The 13,821-nt window shown below is 45.5% G+C and overlaps 1 protein-coding gene across 7 annotated transcripts in view; it reads right to left on the bottom strand.

The window, feature by feature from the left end:
- Positions 1-3,338: 3,338 nt before the first annotated feature.
- Positions 3,339-13,821, bottom strand: part of mgat3b (beta-1,4-mannosyl-glycoprotein 4-beta-N-acetylglucosaminyltransferase b) — a 64,088-nt gene continuing 53,605 nt past the window's right edge. For all 7 annotated transcript variants that reach the window (XM_082535070.1, XM_082535075.1, XM_082535072.1 and 4 more), the window contains one exon: positions 3,339-13,779. In XM_082535070.1, the coding sequence (XP_082391196.1) occupies positions 13,282-13,779 (498 nt within the window). In that variant the 3' untranslated portion in view covers positions 3,339-13,281. The remainder of the gene's footprint in view (positions 13,780-13,821) is intronic.

Below are 13,821 nucleotides of genomic sequence, written 5' to 3' on the forward strand. Positions count from 1 at the left end.
CGATGGGCTGGTGGAAAGGTTTAACAGGACGCTGGCCCAGCAGCTAGCCATCCTTACCTCAGAACACCAACGGGACTGGGATTACCATCTTCCCCTTACCCTCATGGCCTACAGGTCGGCAGTGCAGGACTCCACCCAATGTACGCCTGCCCTGCTCATGTTAGGGAGAGAGCTGAGAACTCCTGCAGAGTTGGCTTTTGGGAAACCCCCGGACGCGCCAGAGGCACCACCGGGCCGGGACTACGCAAGGAAGCTGCAGGACCGGCTGGATTCTGCACATTCCTACGCTCGAGAGCAGCTGGCGAAGGCAGGCCTGCGCCAAAAGAGGAATTACGACATCACCACTAAAGGGAGGCACTTCCGTGCTGGGGAGCTGGTGTGGGTCTACAGCCCAAAGAGGAAGAAGGGACGGTGTCCTAAACTGGATAGCAGCTGGGTGGGGCCTTGCAGCGTCCTAGAGCGAGTGGGGGAGGTTGTTTACAGGGTGCAGTTGCCTCCTAGGGGGAGGATAGTAGCGCTGCACAGAGACCGGATGGCCCCCTACAGAGGACAGTCCCTCCCCTCCTTTCCAGAGGGACGTGTACAGAGCGTCCATGACCCTGCTCAGAGGGGCCCCCGACCGGGGCTGCGTTCCCCCCCTCGGACTCTTCACCCCAAAGCCCCGAAGCTCCGCGTCCTCCTCAGGGGCTCAGGAGGTCAAGGAGGGAACGTAGGCTACCGCCCCGCCTCAGAGACTGTGTCGTTCCCTCGGGGACGAGGAACTTATTGCTGGGGGGGCAGTGTAACGATGGTTAAGTGTTACTGGACAGTGACATGTTGGTTTTCTCTGCACACTGTTGTTGTTCCTTTAAGATTCATGTTTGGTTGGGCTGCAGGAAGTAGTGAGGGTGGTGTACAGGAAGGGGTGGGGGGACCTGGTTGTTCTGTGTGTGTGCCAGGCTGAAGAGAGGTGTAGTTCGAGAGCGCTTCCCCCTGAGTTAACAACCCGCTGGCTTATGTGCCGAATAAACGGACAAACTGAGACCCCAACCGTCTGGTTCTTGTGAATGTTACAATATATATATATATATATATATATAAACAGAAGAAGACGACAAACAGAAGAAGACGGCCGTAGTGATCGATGTAGCGGTTCCGAATGACAGCAATATCAGGAAGAAGGAACACGAGAAGCTGGAGAAATACCAAGGGCTCAGAGAAGAGCTCGAGAGGATGTGGAGGGTGAAGGTAACGGTGGTCCCCGTGGTAATCGGAGCACTAGGTGCGGTGACTCCCAAGCTAGGCGAGTGGCTCCAGCAGATCCCGGGAACAACATCGGAGATCTCTGTCCAGAAGAGCGCAGTCCTGGGAACAGCTAAGATACTGCGCAGGACCCTCAAGCTCCCAGGCCTCTGGTAGAGGACCCGAGCTTGAAGGATAAACCGCCCGCAGGGGCGTGCTGGGTGTTTTTTTTTTTTTTTATATAGCTTTAAGGAGGGAAAAGTTCATAGCACCATATTAGAAACTGTGGATATGTTCTTGGAGGCTGTGTAACAGCCAGTGGTTTGTGCCTTTGATTTGAATGTCCTATTTGTTTTACAGTGACATTTGTTGTTCTCGATTACTCTCGTGCAGCACATCCACGGTTGTTGATGTCAGTGTGTGTTTTCATGCATCCTGCTGGCTGAAAGTATTAATGTTTATTTTACGTCCGTACTGTGCCTGCAGCTGTTGGCGTCAGTGTGCCTGCGTGTGTGTGAGTGTCTTCAGATATTTAAAGACCTTTTGTTTGTGGTTGCCTCCACTTCAGATTGAGAAAAACAGCAGCAGTACATTCCTTGGTGTGTGTGGTTGGGCTGGGAGCCGTTACACCCTGGTCCACTGTGGCTGATCTGGCACTTAAACTCAACATTAACCAAAGATTTAGACAAAGTGGCTCCCTCTGTCCAGCTGAATGCATCGTGACCTCAAAGCTTTTTGTTTTCGTCTCTTTTGTTTTCAAAAATGAACACCCTTAACTGATGTGGTAGAGGTTTAGGGCTTTGAGTAGTTTGCCAGCCTTTTATTGCTGTTGTTGTTTTTGTTTTATAACTTTGAACTTTTTACACATGAAAATGAGTTTTGTGGGTTCTGTTCTGTTTTCGGAGCAGGTCATAATCCCAGTGGAGGTGTGAGACTATTAGAAGTGGAGCAAAAATGAACCAACAGGTGATACAAATATAAATATAGTGCCAAACGACTATGTTGCAGCGTAGCACAGGTTAATCCCTCTCCTTAAAACTGTCAGGCCTCTCTGCATTTATAGAAACTAGCAAACGACCCTCACCCCGCTATAAAAGGGAGCTGGCAGTAACCCATCAATAACTTGGTGAAGTGAACACTTCATCGGTCAGGTACTAATAGTATCTCTTCATCGTGGCACCTGTTAGTGGGTGGGATATATTAGGGAACAAGAGAACGTTTTGTCTTTAAAGTTGGTGAGTTAGAAGCAGAAAACTGGGCAAGCATGAGGATAACAGCTAGTTTGATGATGACCCAGTCTGTGATGGCTAGATGACTGGGTCATCTCCAAACCTGCAGCTTTCCCTGTCATGGAAACCGTATTCCCTGATGGCTGTGGCCTCTTTCAGCAGGATAATGCTGAACAAAACAAAGGTTCAGGAATCATTTGAGGATCACAACAAGTTTGAGGTGTTGACTTGGTGAAACTCCCCATATATCAACCTAGTTGTGGATCTGTGGGATGTGCTGGACAAACAATTCCAATGCATGGAGGCCCCACTTCAAAACGTCCACTACATATAGGATCTGCTGCTAGCGTCTTGGTGCAGATACCACAGCACACCTTCAGGGGTCCAGCGGAGTCTTCAGCAGGTCCGGGCTGTTTTGGCAGCAAAAAAGGGGGGGCAACACAATATTAGGCAGGTGGTCATAATGTTATGTCTGATCAGAGCTCCCTATTTATTACATGTTATGATGCAATCATTTGCACATTTAAACTAAAGATGCCAAATAACCTGCATTGTTCCTTGAGCTCCAACCCTAAAGTGTTTACTCTGTCAAAATCTTTGTGATTTAAGACTTATAGTTAAAAGTAACCGGAACACTTTAAATGATAGATTTGTTAATGATCGTTGCAGAGGTGCACAAATGTTCAGTCTGCAGCACTTAGAATTTCTCATCATTAAAAGTTTGCTATTAAAATGTGTCCAGAGCCTCTAAAGTGATGCATCCTAATGAGATGTAATGATGTGTGTTGCAGTGCTGCCCTCTAGTGAGATGATGCAAGTCGCCGTAATTTATTAAACACACTTCCCATCAGCCAAACACCTTCAACCAAAGCCTCGAAGAACTCAGAGTTAAAATTTTAAAATTAATTTATTATATGTCTTTGTCATAGAAGTCATTACTTTTTGTTCATGGTTAACATAGTCATTCATATAGAGAACAAATGATTTTTTTTTTTATTCATCATTTTCAGTTAATTTAAAAATTTACACTCTTCATTGTGACCCAGCAGAGGAGAAAAATATCTTTTTTTTTTCTCTCAAAAGTATGTTCTCTTGGTTGTTTTTTCCCCCCCCTTTCTGAGGGGAAAAGCCCCTCTGCACTCTCCTCTTCCACATCCTCCATCTCCTGTTCTCTCCCTCGCTCTTCTTTTGGATGAATGGACGCAGAGGCGTGGGAACACCTGAACACACTGGAACGATGATGAACACGGGCAAAGGGGCCGATGTGCAGCGGGAGCCACGAAACAACGTACACCCTGCATCATCCCTCGCACGCATACAGTAAGACACGTAACTACACGCACGCGCGCGCACGCACACACACACACACACACACACACACACACACACACACACTTTCCCCACAGACACCCATTAACTGTTCTAAAACAAAAAGATAAAAAGAAGAAACTAAATTTAAGCCCCAACAATGATATAAAAAATAAAACTATGTGAACATTTACAATCATCATCAGTGCTCGGGGACAGGAAGAGGCAGGGGCAGCAGTAATTCTGTAATTATATTACATACGTCCCAGGTGGTAAAGTCATATGATGCCACTGCACAACAAAGAAAAACCTTACAGTCTCTGCAAACATGTTTTGAGTTCTTAAACAATGCAATCATTTAGCAAAAGACTAATAATAATAATATTAAAAAAAAGAAACAAAACAAAAAAACCCCAAAAAAACAAAACAAAGTGCTGAAACCCAGACATTTCACTGGGATCTTTCCAACAAAAACACCCCTCAAAAACATTTTCAGTATCCCTGTCATGTAGCGTTTTAAATTCCTTTCTTATTAACCAAACGCAGTCTGTGTAAACAGGGGAAAGCTAAATCTGGCACACTGGCAGGAGGTTGGTGAGCATCAGATGGGTATGGATGTGGCTGACTGCCCTGTTGATTAATTGGCTGCAGACATGACTCTGCCCCTGGGGACACGAGGCCGGGTGGCAACGCCGTGGTGAGTGCCAATCATCTGCTGACGCTCCACTGTAGATATGTGCACGTGTGTGTTGTGTATGCTAGCGTCATTTTTAAATTTTCACAAGGACAAGATGGACGGCAGGTAGATGTGCTTTATGACAGGGATGAGCAGAAAACCTCTTAACGGTCACCGTGTGAGGCCAGGCCAATGAAAGCAGATGCAGATGTTACTTTGTTGATAACTTGTTGGATTAATGCTGTGTTAAGTTTTTAGGCCACTGACTGTATATAGAAGATGGATAGCCACATTTCTTCTGATGGCCAGCAGGGGGCGAACCATCTGGCAGCAAAAAGAATCATCTTTTAAATACAGTCAGTTTTTTTGAATAAAATCAATTTTTATAAAAACCCGTAAGCACTGATTATTGTTTTGTTTGAAAAAAGCATGTTCTGAAGCTGCTTATTGAAGCCATCGTGCCCCAAACACCGGTGACTGAATCAATTACAGTGAAATCTGGCATTGATAAGCACAACAAAACAACCCTGTTTTACGATATACAGATTTCCTGACACGCTGACAATTACGTGTTTTATCTCAGAAGCACACAAACAGTTCACGCTCCCCCCCCCCATGCATTTATTTGTGTGTATGCAAAAAACAAAACAAAACAAAAAAAAAAAAAACACCTAAAAGAAAAACACATCCCTCCAGTTAAGGTGCAATTCATAGTTTTGTAGGCAGAAGTAGTCTCTGTGTTTCAGCATGCAATTCAAAATAAAAAAAAAAAGCTATTTTTCCAAATATGTTTTGATCATTTTTGACATCTTTGTCTGTTTGAAGGAAAAAGAAAAAGAAAAGCAAAAAAAAAAAAAAGCAAACACCACACACAAAGCAGGAAGGAAAGCATCAAATCAGCACCACACTGCTGTGTGACAGACACAGGAACACCAAACATGAGGAGATAAATGGCATTTGGGTTGTTCTTGGGTCAAGACTCTGGCCCAAACCGGTTCTGAGTGGCTGAGCAACGACAAAAATGCTTTTTGGTCACACAATGGCGAGCCTTCATAGCGATCGCATAAAAGCGAGGGCACAAACAGAGCGCCTACAGTAGTCTGACTGTCCGACCAGCAGAGGACTCGGACACAATCAGAGCACAGTAAGAATACAACAAAAAAACAGAGGCTGGACTGTGTGCGTCTCTGTGAGCATGTACGTAGACTGAGTGTGTGTGAATGAGTGCGAGTGTGTCGGTCCTACTATGGGAACATAAATCAACATAGTAAGGAAAAAAAGATTTAAACACACATACATGAATCAGGTGGTTATGTTGTGCTGTCACAAGGAAAGGATGATGTCATAAAATTTAAAAAAAGCCCAAAAAATAAACAATCCCAGAGAAAACAACAACAAAAAAAGATGGCCGCCACAGTGCGACGTCCCCTTTATGGCATCAAAAGAGGTAAAAGATCTGTGAGGTTGAGAGGGAAGTTAATCTAGAATCTAGCAGTAGACTAAGACAGTGCTATTGAGCAGACACACACACACACACACACACACACACACACACAGCCTTTAAAAGACATTAAATATCAAGCTGCCAAGAGGATGAAATTACAAAAAAAAAAAAAAGTACAAAAACAAAGTCAAATAGAAAAACAGAGACACTCGTCATCTCTGCATTTCTCAGATGTTCACAAAACCCCCGAAAACAATATAAGAACTTAAAAAGCAAAAACTCCACAAGGACAAACACACTGATTGACTTCACATGAAGGGGGGGGGGGGGGGGGGTGTTAATGTGGAAATGATGTGTCTGATTGTAAGGCTCTCTCTTTCCCTCGTTCTTGTTTTAGCGGCATACACCGCTACTCCACCAAAGCTCCCATGAGCGCCCTCGAGGTGAACTGCAGCCATTTTCAGTGTGGCAGCATTGCTGAAAAGCAAAGAGGCTCTTTTAAGACGGACTCCAGTTAAACCAAACCCGGAGTTATTTTTGTTGTAAACTCGGAATAAATAGTGCTTTTAATTTTAGTATTCTAGTCCCAGGTATTTAATTTATTTATTTCCAAAACCAGGCTGCGAGAAAAACCTCCCTGCGAGCAGCAAGCATAAACGCATAAACGCACTGACGAGGGGATGTCGTCGTACTTTTGGCCACAGAGTGTCGTCAATGGCACACAAACGCGTACGCGCCAACCTCCGCCTCAGTTTCTGACTGCGTTTGATCTGCAGCCAGGTGTCGGCCTGTCTGCTTGCCCGACTTTTCTCGCACGTACAGTATGTGTCACCGCGTCCATCTGTCTCCGCGGTGCTCCGCTGACTTTCATCTTTTTGATCTGCAGTGTCACAACATATGGACGCCTGGACTTGCCAACAATCTGTCCTGGAACACATTCACAAGTGTTATGACTCCTGACTTACAAGCATGTACACTCGCGCACCCGCACATACACACACCCAGACACGCTCACCTGTCCTATAAATTCCAGGCACATTCCTTTGATAAAGCCCGTTATGTTTACAGAGGTTGAATTTGCCAGCCAATTCCACTATTTCACATTCAACAGAGCTTCTAAACTGCTGGTTAATATGTTAATGTGCTTCTTTGTTGATGTGACATTGTGTGACAGAGCAATTTATTTTCTTTTACACCAGTCGGCTGCTCTGCTTAACTGCAGCGAGTGCGTCCACTTGATGAACTGTAAACAAAAAAAAGGGAGCTTTTACTTGACAGTGAATGCAACGTTTGAATGCTTTAAAGGACTCGTTCACTGAAATAGTCTTGCTTGCAACTAGTTTCCGTTGTCGTTGCGTGTGTGGGATATCGTAAAAATAGAGATTGCTGTTGATTCTCCATCAGAAATCAGTGCTTGCTCCAGCTAATCCACAGGACTCACTGTCAATAGTTGTCGTAAGGACCGGTTCTTTGGTATTTCCAAGCAAAACTGAAGTGACACTAATCTTTAAATGCTGTAAGCACCAAAAACGATACATGAAATCCCGTTCACAGCTAATCCCGCATTAAGGGGGCGGCAGAAATCTCACGTCACGAAATGTGGGCAAATAAAACCATATTTAAAACACAGCATCGTCGCATAGAAGTGGAAAAAGCTCCTTTTTTTCTTGTTTGAGTGAGCCGGCCATTTATTGGTTTGGATTACAAATTGGTGCATCACTGACAAATCAAAGCTAACTGCAGAAACACTGGGGTAGAGACTGGTTTCCCTGTAGCGCTTGTGGTTTAACACAGAGTTCTTTCCAATTAGCGACACATCGAAGTGCAGCTGCCAGAGTGAATCCGATTGCTCAGTTTGTGGAATGTGAACGCTTCCGTCTATTACATGGGGAGAATAATTATGTGTTTACAGCCGAGACGACAGCAGCTCGATGGCAGGCATGTTCCTCTCTCTACAGAGCACACGTGTTTCCATACATTCCATCCATGCTTCCCAGATTTGTGTAGGAGGCATTAATGAGACATGAATAAAGTTTGACTTAAAAAAAAAAAAAAAAAAAGACCTCTCTAAAAGGAGCACTACTTTCCCCACTTACCCCTCCTCTCTTTCTGGCCTACTTCCTGCTAATGTTTCTCGGAAAACATCAATCGGTGGGGGCCACGGGCCTGGCGGGGGGCCAGAGCCATGATGGCATGTTAGCCCGTTCGGGCAGTCGGTCGGCTACTCTGTGAGCACAACAGCAGATGGGTGTGGGTGGTGCAGAAACACATCTGTGCACGATACACACGAAAGCCAAATGCTACAAAACATATGTGGATGATTAGCATACATGCACTGAAAAGAGGGCGGAGCCGACACATTTACTCTGGCGATGTCACGGTAACAGGATCATCACCTCTCTTAACCCGGGCCTTGGAGATGTCTTTTAACAAGGTTGTGGTGTAAACTGGCAGCACTGAATGTGAAAGACATGAATATTTAACATGGAAGCAAAAAGAAGTCACAGAGGTGCGTTATGGGAAATGTAGGATCTGTAAGCTTGGAGGCTATCTCAACACCTCCAACAGCAGTCGTGTGTACGGGAAAGGAAGCGGTGGAAGTGCAGAGCACACACACACACACACACACACACCCTCAGCAAACAGCCCTGACAGCACTTACAGCCAATGTTCAGACTTCTCCAGTTCAAAACAGAGTTTTTCTCAGTGGTTATTTCCTGTCATTAATATCAATAACTGAAAGCAAAAAAAGAGATGACACCGAGCTCTTTCCTACTAATAACCCCAAAGCGGACTGAACAGTGCTGCGGTGTTACTGCAGGTTATTTGTTGTCAGACTGCCAAAAAACAAAAACCTGATCAGAGTAAAATTCAAACTTTTTATCTTTGGTAAAACGCCCGTCACAGATATTGAAAATGTTCACATTCTTAAGGTCAGGCGAGATTGGGAGTTATAGATCGGCTATTCCAAAAATAATAACGTAAGCGCACAACATCCAAGGCAGGAAAAGGGCAGCCTGTGGGCCAAAAACAAGCTAACAACAATGGAAAAGAAAAAACAAATGGCAAGGATCCAGTTCTCTCATTTATAGAAAAGGAAAAAAAAGAAAAACTGAGGGAGGGGTTGAGGGTTAAAAACTTTAGAGCCGAAATAAACAAGTGTGACACATAAATTTATCATTAAGGCTTTTAAGTGTGGCTGCTTTGAGTGGAAAGGTGAGTGCTGACTGGGCTTCATCTCATCTAATCCAAGCCAGTGAACTGGACCTCCACTGTATTTATATTGGAGGTTTCTGTGGGAACATTTTTAAATGTCATTTCCAGAGAAATAAGCTTGCTGTGCAGTTATTTAACTAACCAAGTAACAACTATGTCTAAAAAGATGGCTTCAAAAGCACACTATGTCAAAGGCTGAGGCCACAATGGCTGTGCCCGTTCTTTTATACGAGTCTGCACTTCAACTACAGCCGCTGTTACTGCTTTAAAGGCTTTACGTTTGACGGTGTCTAAAAAAACCCAAGAGAAAGCAACAGGCCAGAGCTGTCCAAAAACATAAGTGCCTCAGTGCTTTAATGCCTGCTGAGTGGTCACAATCAAGTGTCCTTGAGCAAGAAAGACACCCCTATTTGGCACTCCTGCCAGCCTCTTTAAAAATCACCGCAAGTCCCGGGAGGCAGCGTGGACAACACACGAGCCAGTCAGCCTCATCTTCACTTAAACTGTCACTGCTTTATAGATTTGTCTTTTTACGGGGAGGATGAGGCGCTCCCTTCATTTGGAATGGTTTTTATTTCATCGCCATGATGACTCCCTCTCCCTCATCAAAGTGGAAAAACCGAAGCCGTTCCGTCAAGCGTATTACCTCCCTCCTCCGCACTCATCCAATGAGTCCGTCACTGGGAACAGCAGCGGAAGGATTATTTCCAAAATGTCTCTTTCTGGATTCCAGTCTCCATTCATCAAGCTTCGACTTTGTATACTGGGAAAAACCCACTGCTGCTGCTTCTTCGTTTCTTTGTCTTTTTTATATTTTCCTGTTTCTGCTCAGTCTGAAATATGTTTCCCTTCTTGGTTCTTCTCTGGCTTGTACTTACAAAAAACACAAACTGATTAATTTAGGGACATTTCTGCCTCTCATGCAAACTGGCATACTTTGATGAACCAGGGAAAACACAAAAGATATAAAAGAAAACCCACGGGTGTGTGCTGGGTAATGGTGAGTGTGTGTGTGTGTGACACTGTGCCCAGCTCTGCAGCGCTGTGACATTTAGTGATAAGGATTGAGTGATGAGAGGCTCTGCATTTTTCTTTCTTACTCACGTCTGGTTCTGCATGAGGAATTAAGGGGAAAACTGCATGCGCATTCCCTCACCTGTTATTACACTGGCCGGCCGGCCATCTTGGCCGGTGACCTCAGCCTGTTGTAGATCTCAGGAGCGTGTCGTGGCGACCTAAGTGATAACAGTTCAACAGGCCAAGCGAGGTAAACCTGACTCGTCTTTCAGCAGTCCACACATCCTTATCTGTCAGCCGACACGCAGATATGCAAGATGTGCAAAGTGATTGCAGCAGTGAGTCTTCCTATGAGTGCAGTCTGAGGCCCTGAAATCAGAGGCTGGCAGGTTTTGTTTGTTTAAAGTGAGTCACATTAGAAACTTTAGTCAGATCTAGTCTCAAATGAAAACATCAGTCAGTGCTTTTTGCAAGAAGACTGAAGAAAATGAGAGCTTTAGTACAAAAATGTGACACCTCATTCATTACTTGACCTAGAGTCGTACCATGAGTATGTTACCCACGTTCTATTTAAAAAATAAATAAAAATAAATAAATCTCATTTTGAGACAAAGGGCGTTGAATCTCGCATTATCGTCGCTTCCTCTCCCATCAAATCCTGCTTAAAGCTCTTTTTCTCGCCGCAGCCCCTCTGGGTTTGGATCAGGATTTGGCTCCCAGCATCAAAACCAAAACCCTAACAGATGCCGGCACAGACCGCGCTGCCATCGAGGCAGCGACACGGGCCCTGACACAACTGTCGGCGGCCTGCTGGCTAATCTAATTTTCCCCACCAAGTGGTCTCCCAGCTCTGAGAAGGGAACCAATTTATGGAAATAAGTCCCCAAAAACATATTAATGGCATTGGAACTGTAAGGGAAGAGCAGCGTTTTAATGATTGAGGAGTTTGGAGGTGAAAATAATGGGGACAAAAAGCATTTGAGGCATTCGATGCATGGCTGTGTCAGCGTCTGATGAAATTAAAGCTACAAAATAATGTTTGATATGATCTCAGGCGGCGTCAGCGACAGGCGGTGTTTACTACAAGAAAAGTGGTTTTTATACCTCTAGAGGTCTTAACCTCGAAAGAAGCCAGAAGCTAAAGTAAAGCCCAGACAGGTTTGAAGAGTAGATGGTGGATATGGTCAATCTGCAGTTAAAACAAAAATCAATGTGCTCATAATTTCTTGATCGCTGCTCGTCTGCCCGGCGCACATCTTTAACTGCTCCGCAGCACGGTAAATATTCCAGCTACGACTTCCACGCCCTCAACAAGAACTAATCCTTGTCCCACTGGGCTACCCATGTACTCATACCAAGGCTCTACATCATCATCAACTTCTGCCAGACAACTTGGGCGGATGGGTGGGTGTCTGTGTCTGTGTGTGTTGGGGTGGGGGTGATCTAGGCATCCATTCCACATCGACAGCTGTTTACGACAGAAAGAAGGCAAGAGGCATGAGCGCTCCTGCCTAAATGTTTATGATGATAATCATCTGTAGGGCATCAGAAAAGGCATCGCCATGGCAACTGCTGCCCCAAAACAAAGGGAAAGAAACGAGGCAGAGAGAAGATAAACAGACCCCTGTTATTGAAATGGTGCATTCCTGTGAGGATAACAGAAAACACACAGAATAGATAGGATCCACAGTGTGTGTGTGTGTGTGTGTGTGTGTGTGTGTGTGTGTGTGTGTGTTGGAGGATGACTTGGGAGATTTTGCAAAATAGAGAAAGCTGAAAACACAGACTTGAGGAGGGGGAGGAAAAAAAATCAGGATAAGTGAAAGAAAAAGACGATCTGTGATTGGCAGCTGAGCAGAAAGCTGAGTATCTAACCGAAGGGACTCAACGTCGGGGTCGACCTCATCCGAATGCTGCAGCTCCTTGCCTGATATGAACCCACCCACTCGTCTTAACAACACCCATCCCCATTTCCTCTTTTCCACATAGTTTCCAAGGAAACAAAGTTATCTGAGGCGCTAGATGGAGAGAGAAAGAGAGGGAGAGAGAGAGATGAAAAACTGAAGGGTGATATTCTTCCAGCTGCTATCGGACTGGACGAACAATAATGGCAGTAACTGCCGTAGATGCCATAGACGGGGCATGATTTATTCAGAGCTGCCTGTAAGCTCTGGGAAACGCACTCTCTTGCTCGCTCTCTCACACACACACACACACACACACACACACACACACACACACACACACACACCTCACTCATTATACTCCCCTCACACTCTCTCCTGCCTTCTCTCTCAGGTTCTCATCCCAGTTTCATCCTCCTTTCCTGTTCCCATCAGTTTCTTTCTTCCTTTCCATTTTCTCAAAATATGATACAAATAAAAACCCCATATAGCCCACCCCCAATCCCACGCTTCCTTTTTCAAGCACACACAGACAACTCTAAGGCGCATGTAGATGAACGTGAGCATATGTATGAGCTGAAACATCTCTACTGAGTCATTCCCTTTCATTTGGCTGTCGGTGCTCCAGTGAGAGGGGGGGGGGGTTTCTGTAATGTCCTACCGACACTCGGGAGCAATGAAAGTATCTGAGCAGGAGTTTATGTCTGGAAGGAGGTCACCAAATATGACAGGAAGACATCTGGAGGTGGAGAGTGAAGTGGGAACATCGGTCAATCTGTAAACTTCAGTAAACACAGACAAAACCAAAACGGTCCTTCCCTTCAGAGTTTGTCAGATCCATGGAGGGGCCTGCCGGCGATAGACCCCTGGCTTTTCCTTGCTGCCATTTTCTCTCAGAGAACAGGCGCGTCGAATCGGTGGGTGACAAAAGGAAGGACGGGTGACAAATAGAGAGATAGCGCGGGGCCTCCCGGAAAAGGGGAGGAATGAGGAAATCTAAGATTCAGTGGTTATTATCCTCTCATCTCAAAGCTCCCTCTCAAAATCCATGGATGTGATTCAGTGTTCCCTTTTTTCTGACCCCAATGTAATGACTTTAAAGAGCAGCATCAGTGCTGCCTGGTGGAGATACATTTAGTTTCACTCCAATGAGAGAAGCAGTTCATCAGTATCGTTCCACCCCCCAAAATCACTTGGGCCCTACGAGCGTTTTGTTTTTTTTTTTCACATATGTTTTTCATTTAAATTTTTTTGGCCACCTGACACCTAGCCTTCATTCGCTCTGGACTCTTTTCTGTAAGGGTTTTCCAAGAGGTAGCGATACCTGTCGTAGTTCTCCAGCATGTACTTGGGGGCGTACATGTGCTCTTTGGGGTCCACTGGGGGATACTCCTGCAGCGAGCCGTCAAACCAGCCGCCAGTCCGGATGAGATCGCGGATGTAGTTGAGGTCGCGTTTGTCCTCGTAGTCGCCCCACCGCGGGAAGTCTCCGTTCTGCGCCGACACCAGCTTAAAGTAGATCCCCTCGGGTGTGAAGCACCAGGAGCAGTGCCACCCTGCGAAGTGGAACGGGCTTCCCACCGACCACTGCACCAGGATGTGGCCGGTGTCATTCTCGTATTTGCGGAAACCCGGCATAGTGTAATATTCGCGACGACGCAGTTTGATGCCGTCGCCATCGTACACGTCGTGCAGCATCCTCAACGTGCAGCCCGACACCACCTCCAGAGACCCGAACTGCTTCCAGAAAAAGCCATACAACGACTGCACACACAGAGAAAAGAGTACAGGAGAATTGCAAGAAGA

This window comes from Aulonocara stuartgranti (assembly GCF_965226115.1).
Source record: "Aulonocara stuartgranti genome assembly, chromosome: 6".
Taxonomy (NCBI): domain Eukaryota; kingdom Metazoa; phylum Chordata; class Actinopteri; order Cichliformes; family Cichlidae; genus Aulonocara; species Aulonocara stuartgranti.